The sequence below is a fragment of the Dermacentor andersoni genome, chromosome 11 (assembly GCF_023375885.2).
Source record: "Dermacentor andersoni chromosome 11, qqDerAnde1_hic_scaffold, whole genome shotgun sequence".
Lineage (NCBI taxonomy): Eukaryota > Metazoa > Arthropoda > Arachnida > Ixodida > Ixodidae > Dermacentor > Dermacentor andersoni.
The window spans coordinates 26,098,241-26,125,832 of record NC_092824.1 but is presented as its reverse complement, the minus strand read 5'-3'; the positions used below and the strand labels follow the sequence as shown (position 1 = coordinate 26,125,832).

Here is a 27,592-nt window from a genome sequence, read left to right as displayed (position 1 = left end):
CCCGAGGAACGTGCGCGGTATCCAAGGCGGCTGTACTGGTGCTGAAACCCGGAAATTGTCGATATCCTCGCCTTCCTCGACAACACCCGGGGGGAGTGACAGAAGACCTATGGGCCCCGGGTGCCAGACGACCTAGCTACGCCACTGCGTCACGCAATCACGAACCATCAGTGAAAGCAGTGTTGTCATTCGATAAAGAAACTGAAGGATGAGTAGGACACATGTCCATATTCTTGTGGATGTTGCACGCCTTTGCGTTTTCACGCATTCACAACTCTAGCGTGAAAGCGCGAGAAGACAAGCGTAGTGGCGCGCAACACGTGTTCTGCGGCGATGATCACCACGAGATGGCGCCGGAGTAGCGCGCGTCGTTTGTTCACCGATGACGCCATCAATAAGACATGTGGCGAATGCGTTCCCCGATAGCATATATGGGAACAAAGCGCTGCATGAGCGGAGGTCTGTCTGCAGCGGCTGCTGTAAATCGCGCCCACGCGTCACCCACGCTCTGCCTCTCGCGATCTCCCGATTAGCGATGTAGTAGCGCCACAATTCGCTCCGTTTGCAACATGCTGCACGAGACAGATTGTCCGCGCCAGCTGATACATCGCAAATGAAAACACGTGTAGAGCTGCACTCAAATTTCGCATTAGATGGTATTGTAACCGTCGGTGAATTTTCTTCCTTTCAAATTTAATCTTTTTTATAGCGATTCATCTTATGTGACAGACAGACGGACGGGTTTCCTCGTCGGGTAGGCATAAAAATGCTTACGCGTTTAATAGAGTGCACAACCGTGCACTAATCAAAATATCCCTATTACAATAAACCTGCAGCTTGTTCCAGTGTGAAACAAGCGCGTTTTAATGCGTTATCGTTCTTTGGGTACTTCATGCACTTTCCTGGAACTGTCTATCTATGTTTGCATATAACCGATTTCCCGCCTGCTTGGGTCACCGGATAGTCAGTGGCGAAATGGGTGACGCATCGGACTGCTGTGCTGAGGTAACAGGGTTCGAGAGCAATCATCGGACGAAATTGGGTCACTGAGTATGTGGCAATGCGTACACATGTGCCGCTCTTCAACGAAGCTCTTTCACGCTGACGTGAATCGCTATAGACGCGAGACTGGGTCAGCACCGCTCTTCGAAGAAACTATTTGACGCCGACTTGGAGTACTGGGTATGTGCGAGCAGATGTGCGCCGCTGTTCAGTCAACGTATTTGACGCCAACGTGGGTAACTAGGTATGTCACAATAGGAATGTGCCGTTCTGCGATGACGAAAAAAGATCCCTTAAATTTATCCGAACGGAATCGACCCCACCTCCCAAGGGATCCTCAAGGAGAGCGACCCGACGCATTAGCAGCCCGCGCCACAAATGCACTAGGTATGTGCCTTTCTCCAATGAACCTCTTGCCAAGATGGGTTACTGAGTACTTGCCGCTGAACGTGCGGCAAGCGAGGCAACAATCCTCAGTGTCTGCAGGTGCCGGTGCGCCACGCTTCTAGTCTCGGAGGCCACGCGCGGACTTCGCGGCAGTGCCACTAGATGGCGCAGCGTGTCCCTAAAGAAGCACGAGAGAGGAGACCGCTTGCAGCTTGGCGCGTTTTTCAATGTCCCCAAGCACCGGCGCGCTATGCATTTCGAAGGCCACGCGCAGGCTTCATGGCGGCGGCGCTAGATGGCGCCGAGTGTTCCTATGGAAGCGCGAAAGAGGAGCCCGCGTTACAGTGCACGCCTCATACATACCTCGTTTCAACAGTGGCAATACGTCGAATTGCCATATCGATCCAATGCGAACGCATTACCGCCGACGGTCATCGCGAGATGAGTTCTGCCGCTATTTTGGGGAGTGAGCGTTTATAAATTTCCATAATGTTACAACAAGAAACGTTACACACATTCCTTCCATAAAGCAGCAGACGTCCTGGTGATTGACATTACCTCGCGACTCAGTCGCAAAGGTAGGCGCCAAGTGAAGTCGACTGTACGCAGTTTTGGAGCCGAAGCACCATCCCAAGTGCAAAATGGCATGTCGACTAATGCGCAATGTAGTTGATCGCAAATTTTAATTATCGGTGATAATTCCATTCATTTTGCTCTAAATAAATGAAGTTAATGTTGATATTATCATGATTTCACTTATAAGTGGGTACTTTCCAACGGTAGTATGCGTTTTATTATGTTTCGCAATATTCAAGCGTGGCATGCACTTTCTTCCAGCACATGTCTATGTAAATGCTATAGCAATATAAAAAATAAACAAACGTGGCCTCAACCAACAAAACCGCATTTGCTTCATCAGAATATTTGTAACAGCCGAATCCTTTCGACCTCACAAACGTCCTTAGAATCGCGCATCGCAAACATGGACAATGTCTTATGTATTGTCTCCAAGATAGCGGATTTCGTTGAAGCAACCAGCTATCAGAATGAAGCTTGTGTCATGCGTGAAGGGCGACGAAGAGCGACATCGTGGTTCATATCCGTACGGAGCGGCGTTATTTTCAGAGTCTGCAGCGATCTCGTATAGTTCATTAACTTCAACTCACGGTAAGTTGCGTGGTAGCCTGCTCTAAACATTTAAAATACCGGTTCTTATTTTTGCCGTCGAGCACAGCCATGAAGCCTTGCCATATGTTATGCTCAATAGGTATGGTGTAAGGCCAGTGTTGTGTATTAGTTCAGCGCAATCGCAACGGCGACACTCGGCAGCGAGCAGTAAACAGCGCCAAACAACAGGACAAAGAGAGTCTCTCTCTTTGTCCTGTTGTTTAGCACTGTTTTACTGCTCGTAATCATGAACCAACCAGCCCAAATGCGTACCCTTCTGCAGTTTATTTCGCCACTCGGTAGCTTGGTTTGCGGGGGTTCTCTTTCTCTGTTTTTTACCAAACTTCTACAGGCGGTGCTCTTGAGGCGCTAATATAATTTATGTAATTGTGTAACTACATAAATTACACAAGTACATAATGAGCAAAACGAGAACAAGGTGAAAGCGGGAGCCAACGTTTCAACAAGTGGACTTGTCTTTTTCAAGGTGACGTATGCTTCCCTTGCCACAGTATATATAGGTAGGGTTCTTCTAAAGCGAGAGGGGGTAACGCGTGTGGGTGCGGCAACGAGCGAAGGTCTGTTAACGGCGAGGGTGTAGAATTGAGAATAAAGGAGTGCTGTGCGCAAGGCCGGTGACACTGCCGTCTGTCAGTCACATGTCAACGGCCGTGTGTCAGTCGGCGTGTCAACCGCGTGCACAGCACCCCGATATTACCTGTTTCGCTGGTGGTGGCGGGCTATCCTGTCTGCGAAAGAGATAATAGATTTTATTATGTGTGTAATACATGCAGTTAATCAATCATCTGCCATAATCACGTACCTTAATGTATCTCCTTCACTGTTTCTCTTTAGGAAATCTCATTTCTGTCCCGTAAAGCCAACTGCAGGAAATGGACAACAAGGGCACCACGCGTATGGTGAATGTAAGTAGCCAGGTCACTGCTCCTTCACGTGTCGGTCCTCGTTTTCATGATCTGTTGATTAGCCGTAACATCGATCGCGAGCTGCAATTTTTTTTCTGCACGGGTATCATTACGCGACTCTGTGTTATTTTAGCTGCAGTATTTCTAGCTTTACTGCAGTACTTCAGCGTATGATGTGCGACCATTTGTATGCTCGACCTTCAAATTCAAGAGTCATTGCATGGGAAATAAAAGCACGCCAGCCTATCACCGAAATATGCAGCTCCAACTCGTCCACACGACAGCAACCGCCGGGGTGGCGTTGTGGCTTTGGCATGGCGCAGCGAACCCCGAGGGGGCGATATCAAATCCCGGCCCCGGCAACATCTCCACGGGGCCGAAAAGCAAAAACACCAGTGTACTGCGCATAGGGTGCACAAACCCCAGGTGGTCAAAATTAACCCTGAGCCCCCCCCCCCCCCCCCACTACGGCGCGCCTCATATTTCATCATATTTTGGTTTAGGCACGTCGAACCATCGTGTAGCTTCTGTGCGAGATACAACGCCTGCCGTTGCGTAGGCTGCTGCTCGCAGTCTTCGTCAAAATATCTGATTTCGTTTTCTTATTGCATATTGAGGACTCAAGGGCGTTTACCGAACTGTCTTAAGTCAAAATGAAAACAAAACAAGAAAAGGCTACAGGATACCTAACTATACAGCAACTGGAACCCACAACAAACAACAAAAAGCAAAATGAAGACTGGTTCTTATTATTAGGGAAAATAAAGCCCGAGAAATCCACCTCGCGCACTTGCAGGTGATTATTGTAGAAGGGAGGGAGGGGGGGATTTGTTACCTTCGCGTTTATTGATAACATGAATTGAAGGTGAAGTTCGGGCGTTTACGTGGAACGGACGACTGCTCGCCGCATGGCAAACAAGCTCAAATCACGAAACGCATAGAAAAACATTTAATACCGTTAAAGAACGTGCGCGCATGAAATGTCCGCACACGATTGCAGGAAAGCCTGAAATATATAAGCCGTACACGCACGAACTTATGCAAGCATGGACGGTTCCATGAATAAATAAAGGCACATGTAGAAAAGTGAGCCGTGTTGCAGACGAGTTGGCCTACCGAACTACAAATATATTTAGCATACCACATAACCACCTCACAGTTCATAACAACCTTAGATTTGCATGACATTTAATGCACCCACTGAACCATTGCAATGCCACGTTTGTATTAGAGGATGCGAAGCTTTAATATTATTCTAGGATATTCTTGTTTTCTAATAAGGCATCTAGAGCGAAGCTGTTAGCCTCTAGTTGGTTGGAATTTTTGCAGCACGTCCTCACAGGAAAAAAATACTTGCAGAGATTGAAGTTTTTGAAAAGTTCACGCATTCTTTGTTATCACGCATACAACATCCAGTACAGCTTCCCTCGCAATAAAAAAGCCCAAAACAAGCATCCGAACCACGTCATTGATGATAAGGCGATCCTGTTAACAATGCGTGCCCCATAGCTCACTCTCCCCCCTCTCACCACCACCATATGCTTTCCCGGTAACGATTACTGTTGAGCAAGCTGTCGCGGCAACGGCAGCTTCCAACGCGGGAAGTGACGTCCCTAGCCTTTCATATATAAAAGAACGAGCCTAGCAACTCATTTCATTGTTGTTTGTAGCAGCAGCGCCATGGGTAGGCGACGCATAGTTAAGAATCCTGAGAAGCAGCGTGAATGCGACGAGCGGCAAAGGGAAAAGAAACGGCAATACGATCTGCGGCGATGTGCTGCCAAAATTACCTTTGCTCCCATTACTCTAAAGCAATAAAGCGTCGCAAACCCCCTCAGCTGTTGCAGTGGTGATTTTCAACAGCTTCGCTGGACGTGGACTTTCACAGGGCCGGGATGGCGAGTCAATGTTTATTTAACTCCATGAACTCACAGCGGCTTTCGCGCTCTTTTTCCTGCTCATATTCGGTCCACGCTGAACAGCTAAACAAATCATGAAAGTGGCACAATTCCTAAGAGCATTTGTTGCGAACGCAACTGTACACGCAGAGTGTGTGATGTGAAAGTGAGAATGTTTACTTCTGTTTACCTGCGTAGGAGGTCGTCATCGCTTCGTTCGCAAGGACGCCGATTGGTTCTTTCCGAGGCTGCTTGGCTGCGGTCCCAGCAACAAGACTCGGTTCCATAGCGATCAAAGGGGCCGTCGAGAGAGCGGGTGAGACGTGCCTGGATTTCGGGTTCTGTGAACAGTGGGATGAGTTCTGTGCCTTTACTGCACAGTATTTCAGGTATCAGTACTTTGTCTGTAGCTTGTGTAGGATTAACGTTCGTTTTCAATGCGTTGGCATTCTTAGGGTACTCCACGCACTTTCATGGGGCTGCCGACCTATCCATATAACTAATCGTTTTCCTACCCTACTTGGGTCATTGTACGTGGTCGAATGAGTAGGGTGTCAGGTTGCTGTGCTGAGAGAACAAGGTTCGGCCCAACTTGTATCACTGAGCATGTGGCACTGTGTGCATATGTGTGCGCTTTCAAGAACCTCTTTCACGCCGACGTGGATCACTGTAAGTGCGTATGTAACTATGTGTGGGTGTGTGTGCGTGCGCGTGTGCGTGTTCGTAACTGTTTTACAACAACTTGGGCCAACTAGGTATGTGCCACTCGGATGTGCTGGCCTTCAATGAACTTCTTTTCAGTGAACTTGAGTCACTCAGTATGTGCCAGTATGTGTGTGCCGGTCTTCGATGAACATCTTTGACGTTAACTTAGGTAAACAGGTATGCGGCCCTAGTAATTTACCGCTCGACAGTGACGAAAAAGAACTTTCATATTTCTCCCATGCTTGAAGGGAGTCAAACTCGTTTGACGAGGGTTCCGCAAGGACAAATATGCGACGCTTTAGCATGCTGCGCCACAAGTGCACTGGGCATGGGCCGCTCTTCAATAACCGTGTTTCACGCCAACGCTCTCTTGAGCTGCGTCATAAATATACTGGGCACGTGCCGCTCTCCAACGACGATCTCGCCAACCTGTGTCCCTGAGTATGCGCCACTGAGTGTGCTGCAAGCGAGAGAACAGTTCCCAGCGTTTGCAGGCGCCGGCATGCCACGCTTCTTGTCTCGGAGAACATGCGCGGATTTCTCGGTGGCGCCACTAGATGGCACGGCGTGTCCAGAAACAAGCGCGAGAGGGGAGTCCGGTTGCCGCATTGCGCGTTTCTCCGCGTACGCGCGCTGCGGTCCACCATGCATTACGGAGGTCACCTGCGATCTTCGCGGCCGCCCCTACGGATGGCGCCGATTGTTCTTAGGGAATCGCGAAAGAAGGGTCTCGCTGCAGTACACATGCATAAATCGCTTCGATGGTGGCAATGTGGTATGTCGCTATATTGATTCAATGCTAGACGGATTACAAGTCTAGCTTGGTTACTTAGTGGCTATGGTGTTGGGCTCCTAAGCATTAGGTGGCGGGATCAAATCCCTGCCACGGCGGTCGCATTTCGATGGGGGCGAAATAGAAAAAAACACCCGTGTACTTAGATTTAGGGGCGCGTTAAAGAAGCCAGGTCGTCCAAATTAATCCGCAGTCCTCTTCTATGCGGGCCTCATAATCAGATATTGGTTTTGGCACGTAATATCTCAGAATTTTTAGACTGATTACCTTCAACAATTATCGTGAGATCAGTTCTGATAATCCTTTTCATTTTCCCATGCATCGTTTTTCTCGACATACTTGCCCCTTCAACTACGTACGGCTGCAGTTGGCTGAGGTAACTACGGTGAAAAAAATAATTTTGTAGCGTACAGCTGTCCGCTGGTGTGCACACATTCATTGCGTCTTTATTTCTTCTATATTCACCATCTTTCTATTCCGTTGGTCTGCCTTAAAAAGCCAACGAGACGGTCTTTCGGTTAAAGGGACGCTAACGAAGAAAAAAAAGTTTTGCTGTGTTATATGCTTAGCTAAATGATTGGATTACCTTTATACAATACCAGTAGAGCCGCTCTTGACGCGGGAACAGGCTTTGTAAGCCAGGAAAGAAGCAAAATCAAGACAGGGGGCCGATGCGGTCTGGGAATTCCCGCGCCAGCTCCTCGCGACGTCATGGATTTAGATGGTGTCGGTACCCTGCCGACGGTGGAAAAATAGACGGGTGTCCCAACGGCGCCGGTCTGTCTGCAGAGCGAGCTGACTGCGATTCTGTTAGCACTTTCTTCCTTCGCCAACAGGAGCACGGCAGTGTTGAGGTCATCATCAGTAAGAGGCGATTGGAAGAAAGTATTTTCGCTTTGTCGAAACTTTTCCTCCTTCTTACAGACACACACGGTCATCACGCAATAGTTTCATGTTTTCGTGCTAAAGAATCCCGCCCCCTAGAGTTGCTGGACAGGCTCCCTAAAGGAAACCTATACAGTGACTCTAATGCCCTCCATCTTGTAGCGTCAATAGAGGGAGAGGCGGGAACTACGAGCATGGAAGGAACTTGTTCCCGGGTGTCGTTGAGACACCTGTCTATTCTTCGACCATGGCCCGGGCTCAGATAATTTGTTATTGTCAGTCATAAACTACATTGTATTCTAAGTAAGCCAGGCACTGAAATGAACCTTCACTATATGGCCATAATTAGCCCTTGCACCATAAAACTCACACATCGTCATCAACCTTTACTATAGCCTCCCATACTTTTTCGATGCCGGCCCAGTGACTCCAAAACCTGGGGTAGCGCAGTGGGTGCCAATTTCTTAGCAGTTGGCAACAGTTTATGGGAGCATTCTTAGGGTCTCATCTACTTCATGGCATGTTATTTACGCCACGCAGAAAGCAAGGGCAGCGGGGACGTAACAGCAGCGGCACCCAGTTGGAGTTGTTCGTGCTCTAACAACAACCGGGATTAATTTACTAGGATTGTGGTGCTGCCGCAGTGAAGCGCAAGCTCCTATGCATTGCCGAGCTACTGGGCTGGTATTGAAAAATACAGGAGGTTATGCCTTTATTGAGCCGCAATCAGCCATATACTAAAAAGTACTTTGAAATCTTACCCAGTGACTCCAAAACCTGGGGTAGCTCAGTGTGTGCCAATTTCTTAGCAGTTGGCAACAGTTTATGGGGACATTGTTAGGGTCACATCTACTTCATGGCATGTTATTACGTCACGCAGAAAGCAAGGAGAGTGAGGACGTAGCAGCAGCGGCACCCAGTTAAAGTTGTTCATGCTCTAACAACAACCGCGATTACATTATTAGGATTGTGGTGCTGCCGCAGTGAAGCGCAAGCTCCTATGCATTGCCGAGCTACTGGGCTGGTATTGAAAAATACAGGAGGTTATGCCTTTATTGAGCCGCAATCAGCCATATACTAAAAAGTACTTTGAAATCTTACCCAGTGACTCCAAAACCTGGGGTAGCTCAGTGTGTGCCAATTTCTTAGCAGTTGGCAACAGTTTATGGGGACATTGTTAGGGTCACATCTACTTCATGGCATGTTATTACGTCACGCAGAAAGCAAGGAGAGTGAGGACGTAGCAGCAGCGGCACCGAGTTGAAGTTGTTCATGCTCTAACAACAACCGCGATTACATTATTAGGATTGTGGTGCTGCCGCAGCGAAGCGCAGGCTCCCATGTATTGCCGAGCTACTGGGAAGGTATTGAAAAATACAGGAGGGTATGCCGTTATTGAGTCTCTATCAACCATATAATAAAAAGTACTTTGAAATCTGTGACGTTGCACTGACATACCTGCGCTGCTATTTTGACGCTAAATTGTTGAAAGAGTAGAAATTTGATGTCCATTTTTCTGTCTAATAATTAATAGATTACTGGCAATTAACGAAAATATTCGTTTGAAAAAGAATACTTCATCACTCTAAACTGATGAAGTGTCTCTTTCCTGTGTGTTTAAAATCCTGGCCTTTCTCTTTTTTTTTTCTCTTTCTCAACCTTTCTTCAGTCCTGTCTGACAACATTTAGAGAGAAATAAGGCCACATGGCCAAGGATGAGAGTCACAACACAGCGAGTAGTGCTTATTATTTTTTTCTGACAACGCTTTCCTTGTTATGCGTAACTTCCTACAGGGATCAAGTTCGAAGATGTCCAGGAAGTCATTATGGGCAACGTGGTCTCTTCTGGCGCAGGGCAGGCACCGGCAAGGCAGGCAGCCTTGGGAGCAGGCAAGTACTGTAGCGCGAAAGCACGCCTCGGTAAAGCGTGCCGTCGGTCCTTAAAAATGTGCCAAGAAATACACCGCAGTGAGCCAGTTAACGGTTTCACAAAAGCGCTCCATTAGCAGTTTGGCATGATCTCAACTGAAACGTCCATGCTTGCCCTACCAGATTTTGTGGGCGCGTATCATGAAAAGAGTTCCAGTTTGAGGATTTCTGCGAAGCAGACATGACTACCCTACAGCACGCTCCAATTACGCAATTGCAACTAGGACCATAAAGTGAATAATTCAAAAGGCAACTAGCAAATTGTTCGAACTAGCTACCTAGGCATCCTCATTTGCTTTCCATATATGTCCGCATATTTAGTTAATTCCACTGAACAGGTTAAATTGCGCTATATGATCTATGCAAATATGTTAGTGCAATGTATTTTTAGAAAACCATGTATACCAGCTTATTTTTATGTGAAAACAATCTTAATAAGGCCCTTTTGGGGAGACTGCGTCATTGTGTCCCATCGGCTGAGATACTTAAGTAGGCGGGCATTACTTGCATGATAAGCCGCACGGTAGCATTAGCTGAGAAACAATGGGTCACTAGTTAAGCTTTTATTTAGTCACATTAGGCCCGACGTCAGAACTGCAAAATTTAAGCGCATAAGTAATGGGACCATATAAATTTATTAGAAATAATGTCATTTGTTCCATTTCTAAGAATTACGTCCTCATAATGCGTGGCGAAATGCACTGATCTAGATAACACTTATCTGCGTTGTGAAAAAAACTGAGTGCTAATAATTTTGGTGATTGTGATAAAAAATGCGCAATTACAATGTAACTATAGAAGAATTGCTAACTGGCTAATATTATTGTGGGATTTCTCGCATAAGTAATGTCCGCCTCTTCAAGCAATCGAAACGATGTGACAAATTCGCGATATCTGCCATTTTCATTTCGGTTTACTAGCAATCAAAAATAGTACGCCATCAAACAAGCTCCCGTCTTGGCACGTGTACAGCGTTAATCTTTCTTCCTGCTACCATTTTTCGCAGGCTAACAAATGTTGCAAAGATATCACTTGACGCAATACGAACCTTTGTGTATCGAAACTTTCTCGAAGGTTGTCACCAATTTTATGTCCACAAAATCTTGTGGAATCTGATCACGCGCACGCGATCGAGCACTGGTTTGCATTCGGTAGCACACGCGTGCACCAGAGTCTGCATTGCTCTGTTAAGCACGAGGTCGGGGGTTCGATCCTCGGCCACGCCGGTCGCATTTCGACGGGAGCGAAACGCAACAAGGCCCTTGCGTACTTCGCCTTAGGTGCACAGGAAAGCGTTCCAGGTGGTGAAAATTAATTCGGAGTCCCCCATTGCGTTTTGCCCCGTAATTGTGCCGTGCTTTTGGTGCGTAAAACCTGATAATTTAATTTTCTTTAGCACCAGCAAATACGCTGGAATGTAGTACGATGGGTCATGTAGAAACCGCCGACGCACATGACACTTCGATGACCGATGATTTCACTCTCCTCTATCGTTGTGCTCCGAGTGCTGGTTGTTTTGTATCCTAGGCACAAGTTTAGTAACTAAAGAAGTAAGCGCTGAGATTCGTCGCTCACGCTTTTGACGCTGACTACTGGGTCATCACCGTCACTACAACGGGACAACATTGCAGACGATAACCGTGCCCCTGCTTATCGGACTCAGAATGTGCAGCAGTTCTTTTCTGTTCTGTTTTCGCAAAGAGGGCATTGGGAAAGCGCATTTGGGCTCAGTTTGTAATAGTCCCTTCGTTCCAGGTCTCCCTCTGTCCGCGCCATGCACAACAATCAACAAAGTCTGTGCTTCGGGCATGAAAGCGATCATGCTAGCAGCTCAGAGCCTCATGTGTGGATCTCAGGTGAGTCGCACGAGTTGCAGACGAAAATTGAGTTCGACGGGCAGTGCCTAGAAAAGAATGTTTAGCTCAGCCCCAACTCCAACACCGCCTATTGAAATGCATGTAAAACGCAGAGAAGCTTTGCTGGGATAACACTTGGGCCGATTTTAATGAAATTTGCGGCAATTTAGAGAAAAAGTTAAAATTCTAGTAACTGTTGGAAAAACGCAATCTCGATTTGCGGCATCAATTTTTTACATCGACTTTTATATAATTGTGTGTTTAAAAAATGGAAACCGATCTTTATGTATTCGTCCCTCTGCATCAAAAACAGATATCGCCGTTCTGTAAATTGCGTCCATCAGAACATCCAAAGCGGACAAATTTGATATATTAAATTATGTTATGGGAATTTGTTACAATATTTACGAATGGTTTGCAAAGTTGCCACTCCCATATTGGTGGTGTACTTGAAGACCATGTATAACACATCAAAATTATCCGCTTTAGAGGTGCTATTAGATGCAATATACAGAATTGCGATATCGTTTTTTATTGCTGAGTTAGAGTTGTGAACTTGATGGTACCGTTTTCTAAAAATTTTATATTTTCGCCAATTTTTAATAAATCAATGGCCTAAATAAAAAATCCGCTTCCAACAGTCCTTTTTCTTTTTCTTTTAAATGCAACAGGCCTCATGAAATCTGGTGCAGCGGTTGCCGAGAAAAGTGATTTCTCCTTCCCCACATATTTATATAGGAGCCCTAGAACTAAAGCTGCCTCTTAAGAATGGGAAGCTTTATGCTTAATTACATTTTTTTTTTCAAATTATGCAGCGCAGTGAAAACTTATAAAGCTAATAAGAGCATAAATGTCTGTACATTTTGTTACTGTTTAATTGCATGCCGAGAAACGAGAACGTAGGTAACATCCCAGCCGGCTATCCCAATACACAGTTAAGAAATTCAAGCTAACCTTTTCCATGCATAGCGTGCACGCACGATCCACAAGCACAGCGGTATGCTAAGTTTACAGAAAAAAAATAAGACTAAAAAATTTACCGGAAGAAGTGCCCGATATGCACTCGAATGAACGACTGCGGTGCGATGAATGCACTACCGTACCCGCACCGAGGAATGTCCTATTGTTGTAGTAGTTCTAAAAGCGAATACAAAATGTCTTCACTAATAGTTCCGGTATTCGTCAAAAGTGGCTATTTTGCGCGTAGTTAGTACAAGCGTGATATGAAATCCAAAGCTGAGCATTTGTGTAGCCCAGCTTCCACTGTATACCAACTTGCGTATACTGTCCGGACAGTGCGCCTCGGTAGTGTGTGTGTGCGCGGAAAGGAAAGAGCGGAAGGCAGTGGCGGGTTTCGAAATTGAGATATATATGTACGCCAATATTAAACTCACGCGTGAAAATCTTGTGATTCGTGAAGCCTCGTCATTCCTTACGCCATCGTTTAATGCGCTCGTGGTATAAAAGTTAGACTAAGGGAAGGTTGCTCGATAATGTGCACTGATGGACACTTCGATGGAAGCTACTATAGATGGCTGCTTTAACAGGGCGACTACGACGTGTTTCCATATCTGAAAGTTATTCCGACTCCTGCAGCTAGTAAGAGCAGAGCCTTCGAGATCTGATTTGGTTACTCTCAGAAAACTGTGGCTGGGACCCGAATTCGGCCACCGCCTGTCCTTTTAAAGCTCATACGTCCGTTGCTTAGCGGCATGTGTGACGCATTTTACTCATGGCGAGCTTCTTTTCCAGCTCTCACTCTTACCGCGGATGCGCTATACCGACATTCCGTCAAAAAAGTAAACGGACCGCGGCTTCTGACAAAGCGTTGCTTTTCTGAGGAATTGGTGACGGTAGCCAGTAAAACCGTATCAACGCTATGCTGACACCCTTTACTATATTTTCACGTTGTAGTGACGGTAAAAAACACAGGAGCGACAACTGTGAACCACGAAGCTATTTATTGGGCGAACCTGCGACCGGAAAAACAAGTTACACTCAAAGCACAGCAATAGCTGCGGGCACAGTCGGCGATCGTCGAATCTGCGGGTCAAGCACGTCGGCTTTTATACGCGACTCGTCGAAGGTTCCAGAGTAATCGCTGGTGTCCGCGTGCCTTCCAGAAAGTACTACGAAAATTCGTGTCGCGCACACAACGTGATTACACAGGATTCGGTGATAACGGACCCCGGATAGAATTAGCGATGACAGTCGGGAAAATTCGGATGCAGAGTGGTGCTTCTTGTACTGGGGAGCTAGCTTCGAACATTTTTTTTTTTTTTTTGCGGTGAGAGAGGGTCACCGAGAGAGATAAAATAAGTACATTTGGCAATATGCTATGGACAGTGTTCTTGCGTACTGCTGCAAGCTGGAAACAGCAATGCAAGGCTGCGTTCCGAGGCTGCGGAAATATTTAGCTTTCTTCTGGGACACCGCGGTCTGTAAATTTTAGCCGCCGAATGTAGTTCTTTGGCGGTAAGTTAACTCTAGCCAGTAGGTGCATGTTATTGCACCTTCATTGTCGAAAGAGAGCAGTACGCACTCTACGTTAGCCTAGAAGAAATGTTTTTGATGCGACTTTGTTTCACTTTAGGATATTATGGTTGCTGGTGGCATGGAGAGCATGTCGAATATTCCGTACTACTTGGCCCGAGGGGAGACTCCCTATGGAGGGATTAATTTACAGGTAAGTAACACACATAGCTCCTCATAAAGGGAACTGGGGAATGGGGGCATGGGTAGTGGGGGCATGGATTGAAGCACTGACTGGTCCGCAGTCGAGATGAGCAGCAGACGTTTAGAGTATTGATGAAAAAAAAGCAGGAAGGAGATCGATAGCATCGAATTCGTTATAGGCGTAAATACGTGCACAGTATAGAGACAGAGGTATTCATGAAGGGAAAAAAGATCAACTAGAGATAGGCAACATGCTACACGGCGATAAATGTATATCTCAATATTTGATTAGCTCAAGCAAGCTAGGTGACTACTTGTTGTTGCCCCATTTCAAAGGATATATTCATAGAATTCATCATCTCATCGTCGCCGTCTAGTTAAATAAATGTAAGTATGCAGCTCCATTTCAAACCTATAATTCCATCTTGTTACATCAAGTACAGTCCGGCGAAACAGAGTGTACTACTTCAGTAGTGAAATGCCATCCCTTTAGGCCTTCGAGATTACTGTCTTCCGCTCCTTCAATAATGAAATGCTTAATTATCTCGAAGGCAGTGCTTTAGGCATGCTGCGATGTCGTCTCTCGTCGCTCGGCAAGCGAAACGGTTTCAGCACGTGTTTAAATTTAAAGAAAAGCAAAGTTCGTCCTCCCGAATTAACGTGACAGTGTGAAGGGCGTACATCGTCAGCGGTCGGGGACAAAAAGAATTCATCGGTGCCAGCCCACCGCTCAGTACATGATCGAGACACTGCTCGCCGAAAGCAATGATGACGTAGCGGCACCTGTGACTTGGGCTTGACTCACTAAACTAATGCACCCAAAAAGCAAATGAAAGAAATCTGAGGCTTTGTGATACTGTAAAGCACGAGTCACTATACATGTACAAACGTTACATAAGAAGTTGAATTAAATTCTGGGGTTTTGCGCAGCAAAACCAAGCTATGCTTATGAGGTACGCCACAGAGGGGGGCTCCGGGTCAATTTCGACCACCTGGGGTTCTTTAACCTGGACCTAATGGACGGTACACGGGAAGTTGTCTCAACGTTAACGGTTATAAAGGCAAGGACTATAAAACGGACGTGCGCGCATCTTTACGATGACGTCGCGCCTTACTATTTTTCTACTTTGAATTTCAGGATGGCATAGTACACGACGGCATGACTGACGCCTATGACAAGATTCACATGGTGCGTTGCACGCTTCTTTCCTTCTCTGCAACGTGTGAGACGCAGCTTGTCTAAACCGTTCTCATTGATTTGAATGAAATCAGACGTAAGACTGCCATCGCAGCGTGAGCGTTAGCGTTGCTACTGGATTCATACTATTAGAAGAACAGCTGACCATGGTTTTTCGATATGTGGTTTTGTTTCAATGAGTTTACGAACGTAACACACCTCTTGCTTAACAATCCAGGGAACTTGCGCTGAGCAAACGGCCAAGAAGTACGAGCTGTCGCGAGAAGACCAAGACAAATTTGCCATGGAAAGCTACAAGAGAAGCGCCGCAGCTGCAAAGGTAATATCAGTTAGGTCTAATAGCTATGAGACAGTATTAATATCAGTGTCAATATAAGTGTAGCTGTGATGCAATATCAAAACTACCGCATCCTATTCAGTTCACCATGTTCAACTCGTAGCATCCACGAGACAATATCAGCATTACTACGTTTCAATTATTCCAGTGTGTCTTTTTTGTAACAGCTTAGACACAATATCAATATTACTGCGTCCTATCCATGTCAACATATTTCATTGCCCTTTAATATACCTTATGGAATCATACAAACAGAGAGGTTGACTGAAAGATTGAGGCTTGTTGTGATGAGCAGGGATGTGGCTGCAGCCAACGTTTAGACAACGGGACTCGTTTTTCTCAGAGCAAAAAAAGAACTGCGACGAAGACATGGCCCCTTGTCGGAACGCTAGCTCCAGCGACATTCCTTGCTTGGCCACTGTTGATAACTTGGAAGTCGTACTGTTTCTGATTCACTACGCCCACTTTTACTCATGATTCCAGAACGTTCTCTGAAGAATAATTGCACATACCTCAAAGAAACGGACCTTCCGCGCAGCTTTCTTGCGGGGTTAAACGTAACAACATATAATTGAGCCTTCGACTGCAGCAGTGTTGTTACTTTTTCGTGCCCAGAAGGCTAGCTCCGAAGAAGCGACATCATTCATCAATATTTCTCACACCTGCATGGTACACTAGGCTGTCTGACCGTTACAAATGAAACTAGTACAAAACTCGCAGTATGTGCTATCAACGTGCTGTGTTCTCGGTTTGAAAATTTGGATTATGTCCGGTTTCATGGAAATATTACCAAACTAACATTGATGAAAACATGACTTTGAAACGTCCACATCCAAAAGAATTGTTCCTGCTCTATATTCATTTATTCTAGTTTTTTTGTTGTTGTTGTTGTTCTTATGGGTCCAAAGCTTCAAGTGTAGGCTAAGGATGGAGGTGGCACTTTCACCTGTATTGTGTTGTGCGGTTCAAGAACATATAGTTATTTTGTTCTGTTGTGTATTTTACTTCAGCGACACATTTGCTTTCTGCAGTATGAACCCGCACTACTTGATGAACTGATTGCTAAACCCTGTCTCTAAAATATAGCATTGACACTACGTCATGTATTATGAAGTACATTTGCTTTCTGTGTAAACTGCGTGATCCTCAAACATCTGTATTTGCTTAGTCCTTCCTCAATGTGCATAGCTCCATAGAAGCTGTCTAGTGCAATGTCACGTTGGTTTGCAGGAAGGCGTCCTCGCCAAGGAAATTGTGCCAGTGACGGTACCGGTAAAGCCTGGAAAGCCCGACGTTTTAGTAACTGAGGACGAGGAATATAAGCGAGCTGACTTTGACAAGTTCTCCAGCTTGCCAACTCCGTTCGTAGAAGAAGGCGGTGAGGACCTGTTATGTAGCTTTATTTTACTGCGGATGAAGCCACCAAGAGATGGTTTTGTTTGTTAGACTTCATTTGTTCATTTTCTTTAGATGTACATTATCTCGCATGAAATGGCTAAAAGCCGATGCAACTGTTTCCCGAAGGCCCCCTTACCCGTACATTGCTCAGAGGCAGAAAGCAACAAGAACACAGTGAAACAATAAAGAAACGAAGAAGAACAATAATCTCTGCTAAAGGCAACTAAGAAACTATACAAATGCTAACATTTTTTTTACAATTTGTGCATCCATTATTCTCAGTAATGCTGAAACAGTAAGGAATAATTCTGACGAACAACAACGCTCAGAAATTGTGCAAGACTTTATACAATAAATAAAGAATATATGAAAGACTAATACGACCGCAGCCTAACCACATATCGCACGAAGAGCGTTATTCAGTAGAATTAAGGAAGAAATAATCCTTATCCTTTTTTTAGGCCATAAGCCGACCTGCACTGACAAATGATATCAGCAATTTTGCGATTTCTGTTTAGAAAATCAGGTATTAGGTAAGCAAGCGCTTGTGTTCAATATTTAGTTCTGAAGATTAGTGTTCTAGGGTTCTAAGATCTGCTATGCAGCACACGCCTTTTTTTTTTTCGTAGAATTATTAACCTGTCAAAATTTTCCTTAGTAGTGGTGCCTCAGATAGGTAGACAGTAGTGACGATCAGAATGAACAAGGACGTAATACAACTGAAGTTCTAACCATTTCTGAACCAAATTTCGAATATTGTACATTATTGATATCCCCTGCCGCCTCTGCACATATTCACATAGAGCTTGTTTACGTGAGGTGTCCAGCACATGTTCTCTTCGAAATCAACACCTAAATATCTGTAAATACGTACCCGTTCAATAACGCAGTTTTTAAATTTCCTACAAGCATTATAATCCGGCTTGTTATGGCTTTTGAATATGTTGTTAGTATTCCTAACATTCAATTGCAGTTTATTTCAATCTAACCAACTTGGCAGTTCGATAAAGCATCTATTAGCTATCTATCTGTTCGAGATCAAATAAGTGTTTACCTGTGAAAAATGTACTTGTGTCGTCTACGTATAGTATTACGTCAGGAGTTCGCAGTATACGCACGATGTCATTTACATAGATAACGAAGAATTAGAATACATCCTCGCGGTGCTGCATAATTTATTGGCTGCAACTGGTAACTATAACCGTTTATACAAGTGAACTCCATGCACCATGCCAGATAAACAACTGCATATCAGGTTTAGTCCCACGCCTGGAATACCGTAATGTGGGAGCTTACGAAACAAAATAGCATGCTTGGTGGAATCAAGTGCTTTTTTTTAAATAAAAAACATATTCTGAGGGTGTACTGCTTATTATCAATGTTTGAACTAATTTTTCTTTAATATCCAGTAGGGCCATTTCTGTTTATTTCTTTCGCGGGAGCCAAATCCTTGGTGTACACGTGTTTGATGATAATCGAGGAACTTGATTGATCGTTTTTCTAATGTTTACTCTCGATACCTACTCTATCGCACTCAGTACTTCTGTTTTCCTTTCGTTCTGTTTTTCTTGTACATGTGCAAACTTGCCATAGTCCGAAGAGATAAACATTCTTTAGGGTATAGTGCAAGCTGAGCAAGTCAACGACTGCGAACGCTAGTTGTGTGAAAGGCTGTGTTCGCTCGTGCCGACTTGCACATTTTTCATTGAAACAAAACAAAAAGCATAAAAATTATTTCCCTTCTGTTTGTTTCTTGCCCCTCGTATCCCGGTTTCGCTTTCTTTTTTTCCACTAAGCACTTACGAGCCCCGAAGTCCTCACCGCAATCCGAGACTCACTTCGTACATCACCATCAGAACCCTACGTTGTCGCTGTTCTTCGACGCCAGTCGAGAGAACATCGGCCTCGTGCCGCCGTCGTCGCCAGGTTCTTTGTCGTCGGGCCGTCGCGTACGCGTGGTCGCCAGTGTGGAGTGATCTGTTCGCCGTTGTCGCAGTCACGCCATCGCAGTCGTAGTGGTCTCATTATCAGCCCGCTAATTTCTTTGTTAAATTACGTATTTATTGAGCGTGGAGTCCGAACCTAACAGTGACGAGCGAAGGAAAGCACGCGTGTGATTAGCCATTTCTCTGTAGTCTGCGACAGCTTGCAAATACAATGACAAATACACCGCCCTGTGCGAACGAGACGATTACGCAATAAAATGTTGGATGAAATTGAATTATTGATAAACTTTACCATATATCCGTGAGATTTAACTGGACTAATTTATGTAGAGAGAGTATCGTGATGCTTAGGAGTAGATGTGAATCATTAGAACAGTATGCAATGAATTTTATTATTCTAATAGCTTCTTTAATCTTTATCTATTGTAATTACATCAGGTGAGTTCAATACGCGTTTCCTCATTATGAAATGCAGTAACTAAGATATCTGTGAATGAAGGCGAAGTATAATTTAAGCAATGTGGACGTGTTAAAATAATCACGTGCTTTCAGCAAAGCTCTTATGCCATACATCACGTTTCGTTGAATGTACATGTTATTTCCGTACTTGAGGTTAGAATCCAGTTGGTACATTTCGTTTACTACGCGGTTTGTGAATATTACCTGCGCTGTTATTTTTTTTTTATTTTTGGCAGCTGCTGCTTGACGGCTGCATTGTTTCCCTGCAGGCACTATCACGGCTGCCAATGCGAGCGGCCTGAACGACGGGGCGGCTGCTTGCGTCCTGATGACTCGCCAGGCAGCCGATCGGCTCGGAGTGAAGCCTCTCGCGAGGATTGTCGGTTAGTTCGAGCTCGCAAAAAAGTCTTTATCATGGCTGCAAACGCCATCGAACATCCGGGAATCCCGCAGGGTCCATCGCAACCACTACATTACTGTAGTCTTGCCGCTCGTTTCAGTGTAACGAGGATGCCTTCGCTGCGCTGCGGTTGTTAAGCGACGGCTTTGTTGCAACAGCAAAGCAGTCGCCTCGTTGGCGTTCCCTTGTATCTAACACCGTAGTCTTGAGATGGCAAAGCGGAACTCTTCAGAATTGTGAAATTTAATATTTTTTGAAAGCTTCTACAACTTCCCACCGTGGTAGCCCTGAGGCTATTGCATTGCGTTCCTAAACACTAGGTCCCGGGTGCGATGCCGATCGCGGCGGTGGCATTTCGATATGGGTGAAATGCAAAAAACGCTTGTTTACCATGCAGTGGGCGCGCATTGCAGAAACCCAGGCGGTGAAAATTAATCCAAAGCGCCCCCCCCCCCCCCCCTATGGCGCGCCTCGTGAACAGATCGTTGTTTTGGTACGCGAAACCCAAGAACGTTACTTTTATTTAGCTTGTAGAACTGACGCAGACGCGGTACAGAGAGAAAATAAATGCACGTAGTTGGTGGGCACTGCTCAATGAAGCAGTTAACGAGGCCTGTCACGTGCCGTCGCGCATGCTGACACTGACTGTCACCTTGCGCCGTCTACCGTTTGCGTCGCCCTTCAGCACGTGAAAAACCGCACTCCCTACGAGTAGCATCACGAGCCGTGCGCCTTGAAAGTAATCGTCAAACAGCGCCGTCGTGCTTAGCCAGTTGAAATTCGAGCCCGCCCGTTGCAAAGGTGGCCGCGTCCTTAGCCGCACCCTGCATGTTTGCCCTCCGCCCGCGTCCATGGCCCGAGAACTTGTTTTGCGGACTGATGGGGGTTTCCTTGGTCAAAGATTTCCGGATCGCTCTGAAAGGTGCGCTGCATACAATTACCTACATTTCTTCAACTTTTAAGAGATATTAGCTTCCATGTTTTTACACCGGATGCATATCGAACGCGCGCTGTGGTGCGCTGAATGTGAAAGGCGGTTAGACGAGAAACAACTTGCCTCTCACGAAGGGATGCAGCAGGTAAATTTTATTGTTATTTGCGCATTCTTTGTAAACCTGCACTCGCCTGCATTTGCTATCGGCGAATGTTACAATACTGTGTTTGGCCTTACTTCATTCGATGCACCTCTTGCTTGACCGGAACCAGAATATTACGTATTTACATATATGTGAGGCATCGTCCCGCGTACGTAAGCCTCGTTTCAGTTACAGGTGCGTAAAAGAATATTCCAAGTAACACGTATAGGTACGTGTAACATTGTTCCGGATAACAATGGCTATTTTTCGGGAACTTGTTTCTACGTATTTATTATGTGGATTATTTATGTGTATTTATTATGTAAAACCTGGTAAAACGCTAAAATACACCAAACGCCGTACCTTATACTGTGTGATTTCATCTGCAGGGTTGTTTCATTTAGGCAAATGACAAATATTTGCAAAAGTGTTCCACTTAGGAACGGAGCGAGATAAGGAAAAAGCCAAAGCTCTGGAGCTTCGATATAAATGCACGAGTACAGAGAAATCCTTTTGCGCACCATCCACTGTACAATTTGGTGAGGTTCATTGCATTTCAAAGAATATGACTGAGGTATTACGCTTAGGCATTTCAGTTGTTTTCTACATTTTTTATTGCTTTATTTAAAGAAAGCCTGCAGGGCCAATATTACAACTCTGAATCTCGGTAATCAATAATGATAATCGTTATGTAAACTGCAGATATTATGACATGTAAGGCGGGTAAAATTGCTGTATTACGCGCGCGCTTTGTTCCGAACTACGCGACTAATTTCTGAGTATACGACATTTACAGAACTCTCTTAAGCAAAGCGAGAAATTTATGCAAACTCTTAAGTTCATATACGAAATGCGCCCGCTTTAAATACAGTTTACAGATGCACTATGAAAAAATGCGATATCTTTTTTCCTATTTTTTTAGTGTAGAGTATAGCGCATTTTTAAACCTAATGATTCATTTTTTTTTTCTTTAACTTACCGTTTGCCTGAGTTTTTCATAACATACGAGGCACTAAATCGAATTCCCCCTGCCTACATTTGATAGAATTTGGTTTTGTCTCTGAAATTTAATAAATCTCATTGGGATCGGTCCAGTTAGCGGTTGTCTCATGAGAACATTTCTGAGTTTTGCATGCATTTGAATAGGACAATCGGAGTTGACCTCGCGTTATAGCTGCATGCTCCTCGAGCTCTTATTAAATCTATCTTGGCGTATGCAGCTCTCAATGGTTTGTTTGCTTGTTTGTTGTTGTTTTTTCGTTCTTTTAGGCTTTGGCGATGCTGCTGTTGAACCGGTGCACTTTTCTATTGCGACTGCTTATGCAATGACAAAGGTGCGTCTCATTTTTGCATACGGGGAATTGATGTGGTCAATATAGTCACAAGTTTAGAAAGTTTAACCATAACCATATAAATACACATACACAAACTAACCAGCTTGACAGCTATATAGTTATTTGCGGGGTTGACATTGCTGTTTTCCCAAGCTATAAATAATTCGCGTGGCTCGCAACATTAAGAATTGCCACAGCTCAATTAAAGTTGTCTCTTTTTTTTTTTTTTTTTTTTTGCCTAAATGAACACTAAAGTGGTAGACTGACTCAACAGTGGTAACAAATTCTTTCATAAATTTATTATTATTTCGACATGCAAATTTTTATTATGTCTGGATACACTGAAAACCAAACTTCCGATTCCCTTTCTCGCCGAATTGCCAGCGCCGATAAGTTATTGTGCCGCTACGGATTTCAACGTATCTTCACCGCATCTGGACCATTTTGACAAAGGTTTTTTTTTTAACTTGCTTTGTAACGTTTCTCGCTCTATTTAGAATGCAGTGTAGCACTTTCTTTTTTACCGAGCAAACGTTACTCAGGCTCGAGCAGGTGTTGTCACACTCCACTGCATCCCGGAGAGTGGGTGCGGAAACCGCGTGGTGGCCTCTTCGCCCGTCTTCCGTTCTTCTTGCTTTCGCTATTCTTTCGCCAGTCTTTCATTATCTGGCTTACGAAGCATCCTCTCATGGCAAGTTCTGCTATCGCAGAAGCCTAACGTAGTTTTCCTTGAGATGCTGAGTGACAAAGCTGGCATCCCTTTGTTGGGACCGTGAAGACGCCGGGAGAAAACAATAAATTAATTTGAGGATCGCCGCACTCGACTTCTCCGGCGTCCCCGCTCTGAATCTTTCAGCTGTCAAGCCTGCCTGCAATTGTGACCGCGTTGTGTCTCCAGCGCTTTTAATCGCGAGCTATTCGTTGGTGCACTTGATATAGGCATTGTTCCTGTTCCGTATTCTCTTCAACTTTTCGAGAGATGGTGATAGATGGAGTTTTATACCGCAAGAGCTGAAAGGCCGTAGCGTAAAAAAAAAAAAAAGGTGCGGTACAAAACGCGTCAGGCACAGGCGCGAGGTCGCGCCACTCAAGTAAGGTTCTAGTACGTTTTTGCAGTAGTGATCACGTTTATATATGCAAGTTCTTTTTCAGCTTCAAACGAAAGTTATACATTCGTTTAATATGCTATAGATTGCCAACCTCAAATCGTCATCATGGGGAAAGATTCATGTTTGAGAAAATTTGCGTCTGGTATTTCTAGACAAAGAAATGTTATAAAAGCAGCCCCCTCCCCGGTTCTCTCCTCTCTCGTGGAAAAAATGAGAAAAAAATCAATTGCAATGAAAGAAGAATCGTGAATTTTTCGCGCTTGCTCAGCAGAATAAAAGCGCCCCACGACTAATACTTGGAACGCTTCACTTCTGTAAAAAGTCTACTCGTTCTTCACGTTCTATTTCGCACTTGGATATGAGAAATTGCCGCACTTTTCCTGCTGCTTTGTTGCGGTACCAATGAGGACTGCGGTTTTTTTTTTTTTTTTTCGGAAGCCTGCCTTTAGGCAGCTTGCGCTTACTTTATTTTGTGTACAGCCTTCCTTTGCATTCTGTCCACAGTTAAATGAAAAAAAATGGCGCTGTAAATTGAGGTATGCTGAAAAAAGAACTGTTACGTGAGGCACATATTAAAGCCGTTCTCATTGTTGTGTCAAGCTACATGGTGCAAAATGTAGCGAGATCTTTTGTGATCGTGCGTGAAGTTTCGCCTGTCGTAGTGCACGATGTTCGTGGTCTAATCTTTTGTGGTCATTTTTTGGTGGCCATAATGTCTTTCACTAGGTCTTAAAGGAAGCTGGCTTGAAGGCTCAAGATGTGTCCATGTTCGAAATCAATGAGCCCTTCAGTTCCGCCGTTCTGTGTAACATGAAACACCTTCAGCTGGACCACTCTAAAGTGAATGTGCACGGAGGTTCAGTCAGCCTTGGACACCCGATTGGGTACGTGCACGATTTTTGTACTTGCCGCCAACAGTGTCTCGTACTGTAGAAAACAAAAATTTTATGACATAGGTACAGCTTTTACTCCGATATGAGAACTTCTCAAGCTGTCTAGGCTCTTTCACGGACCCTTCTGTCTGCGGCGTGTTGTATAGACGTAAAAATAAAGATTGATCGATATAACGTGCTAGCCGGGCGAATATATTGTTGAGCGTTGAGCTATGGAGCTTACTTACTTGGTGGATTGTAGCCTAGAATTTCTCGCAGTACAGTAATATTTTCTCATATTGTTGATCCTATACAGGTATAGCAGACACGGGAAAGAGCAATGACATTTTTTTTTCGTGTTTCGCAGGCTTTTTCCGCGGCCCAGAAAAAAAAAGACCTTAAAAGATAAGGTCACACGAACTTCATTGGGTGCTTTAAGCAGGCTCTACAACTTTTTTCAAATACAACTGATGCACCAAAACCGATATTAAAGTTATGCCAAGAGTAAAACATTATCTAGGCTGTCGCACTTCCCAAAACTATGTTGAGTCACTCGGTATAACTAACGCGTCGTTCTTGGTGTCAGTCGACTAAGCTGCGACACATTTTTCATAAAACTCTGTACAAGTAACGTTAAAGAACCGGTATAGCAGTAAAAGCAAGTGCAGCCCCCCAATTCTCTAACAGTACCGCACGAGCGTAGACGGTCCTCCAACCTACTCCAACCGGCTCGTCAGCGCCTTACAACGGCGCGAAGCGTAACGATCAGCGAGGATAAGCGCATGTGCAGAAAGTTCACCCAAGCGTAAGTGTCGTCCGCCAGGCATTTTACACATGCATGACGCAACGCCAGCCAGGGGTAACTCGCTGGGAAGTTTCGCAGCCGATCAAAGATAAGAAGAGCGTTAAAGAATTGGGTCAGCAGAGGACAGTGCTACAAATGTGCGCGTCTTTTCTCGGTATGGGCACAATAGAATGTCTGCCTTGATCATGTGGGTCGAATCACCCTCTTCTGTTGGCAATGACATTTGAAAAACGTCACCGTGACAAATATTACCTCCCTAAAACGCAGCGTCCCAGTGAACGAATGTCGAGTTCACCGGAAGTAATAAGCCTGCGTGAAACTTTTTAGGTTTCTGAACGCTCCGAAAGTGCTGTCCCACGCATTTACTCAGCAGCTATAGTGCTTCGCGTTCGCTGAATGAACCACATTTCAGGAACAACCCATCGTGGTTGCTCAGTGGCTATGGTGTTGGGCTGCTGAGCACGAGGTCGCGGGATCGAATCCCGGCCACGGCGGTCGCATTTCGATGGGGGCGAAATGCGAGAACACCCGTGTGCTTAGATTTAGGTGCACGTTAAAGAACCCCAGGTGTTCGAAATTTCCGGAGTCCACCACTACGGCGTGCCTCATCATCAGAAGGTGGTTTAGGCACGTAAAACCCCATAATTTAAGGTTTTAAGCTTTTCAGGATCAGTTTTACTTTGCAGTACGCGAAGCTGACATTGCCCTTTCGTGACCTGTTTACAGAGCGTCTGGTGCAAGGATTACAGGGCGCTTAGCGCTGCATCTGAAGCCAGGACAGTACGGCCTTGCTGCCGCCTGCAACGGCGGTGGCGGCGGTTCTGCTATACTGATCCAGAAGCTTTAAGTCTGCTACTATTTCACTCGGAAACAAGCTATCTGGCGCCGTGAACTTCAATAGGCACACCTATGTCAAGTCGCCAATTTTTCTTATACTGACCAGGTCTAGTGCATACTGTATGTGTCGTCGATGGAGGTTCCAGGCGGTAAGAGAATATGCATGGATTTGAATCGAGATATTTTTGTTGAAATAAACAATTTATAGGCTGCTTCGTCGTTCGTTTTGTTCTGCTAGTAGTATTACTGTATATGTACTGGTCTCGCGGCTTTGTAAGTTACTTGGGAGTTGCCAGTATTTTTTCTCGGCGCCAACTGAACTGTGGAAATGGCGATGGCGTTCCACAATGATTGTAACATTCCACATGACACATCCGACAGCTTCTGAACACTTAACCGTTCTAGTGCACAGTGTGCTACCTCCCACAACTATAGCTACGCTTAAAAGTAGCTATAAGCCTGGAGCCGGCGGGGCTTAAAATGAAAACACCGCTAGTCAAAGTGCTTACTACAGCGAAGATGCATAGGCTAGCTGATTCGTCCGTCCGAAAAAAAAAACAGAGGCGCACGATTGGCTGCGCCAGTTGTGACGTCGTTGCTGCCCGACGTCGCGCGCAGCAGTTTCTCTCCGCCTCTGAAATGGGTAGGCCACGCGTTATACGTACTCCTAAGGAGCAGACAGCTTTCGATCAGCAACGCCGCGAGCAGAACCGGCAACGAGCTCGTCTACGCCGTGCCGATGCTGCAGCCCGGGCACAAGAACAGGCTCGTGCAGCGGCGCGCAAGAAGCAACTGCGTACCTAGGATTCGGCGGCCTATCAAGCCGTCGTTTAATGAACTGTCGGGATTAACCCGGTGAAAAACACTGGGACCGCACGTTTCACCTACACTGGTTAACCATCTCTAGGGAGTGCTTGGGCGGTGATTTTTTTCATCACCACTTTCGTGTGTGGACAACTATCTCGCGGTTAAATGAACCTACAGGTGGTTCTCTCGACTACAGAGCAACTCGGACGAGCCACCGCGCGCGACGGTCGCTGCGCACCTTCCTGTCTGCGAGGCCACACGCCCTCGCATCCTTCGATCCCACCAGTGGTTTAGCGTGACGCATCACGTCCCAGACGAGGCGCATTTTCGACTTCAACGTCATTCTACTTGGCACTGTTTCGCGTCCGACAAAAACTGTTGCGAAGTTTTGCGATACTTTCAGTGGAGACAGATGTGATATGCCACGGCCACTTAGGCAGTCGCGGTGGCGGCGCAGCGACGGTAGGAAGCCGGGCGCAGCTCGCGCATGCGCGGTGGCAGGTCGCTCTTCGCGGCATCGGATCGTGGAAGCGGATCACGGTATGTTATGGCAGGTGCTCCCTTGAAACCTCCGTGTGCAGGTAATATCTTTATTTTCGGATGCTACGCGCTTCCCAGCGAGCATATAGCGAATGAGCCGATAGGGATATTCGCGTTGTAGGTACAGGGCGTACGTCTACATGAAGTCTGCTCCCCAAGGCGTAGATATGCAGCGGCGCTGCAATCGCCAGTTGTACTGGGAGCAGGTTCACATATAAGCGGCTCTTCCCAACAGGCGACTTCAAGAAGC

At 45.5% G+C, this 27,592-nt stretch overlaps 1 protein-coding gene across 1 annotated transcript; it reads left to right on the top strand.

The window, feature by feature from the left end:
* Positions 1–2,447: 2,447 nt before the first annotated feature.
* Positions 2,448–26,211, top strand: Acat1 (Acetyl-CoA acetyltransferase 1). Its single transcript, XM_055064740.2, has 13 exons — positions 2,448–2,556; positions 3,412–3,482; positions 5,579–5,696; positions 9,558–9,653; positions 11,448–11,548; positions 14,142–14,234; positions 15,363–15,413; positions 15,640–15,741; positions 16,990–17,137; positions 19,832–19,945; positions 22,308–22,372; positions 24,208–24,365; positions 25,885–26,211. Exons 2-13 carry the CDS (start codon positions 3,450–3,452, stop codon positions 26,003–26,005), a joined length of 1,200 nt encoding a protein of 399 aa, XP_054920715.2. The 5' UTR covers positions 2,448–2,556; positions 3,412–3,449; the 3' UTR covers positions 26,006–26,211.
* The last annotated feature ends 1,381 nt before the right edge of the window (positions 26,212–27,592 follow it).

Bases quoted from the DNA above. Each gene is read 5' to 3' on its own strand.
- Acat1 (XM_055064740.2), top strand. From the start codon at position 3,450: ATGGACAACAAGGGCACCACGCGTATGGTGAAT. The intron at 3,483-5,578 runs GTAAGTAGCCAG...TTACCTGCGTAG, and splicing joins GCACCACGCGTATGGTGAAT to GAGGTCGTCATCGCTTCGTT. The intron at 17,138-19,831 runs GTGAGGACCTGT...GTTTCCCTGCAG, and splicing joins TCCGTTCGTAGAAGAAGGCG to GCACTATCACGGCTGCCAAT.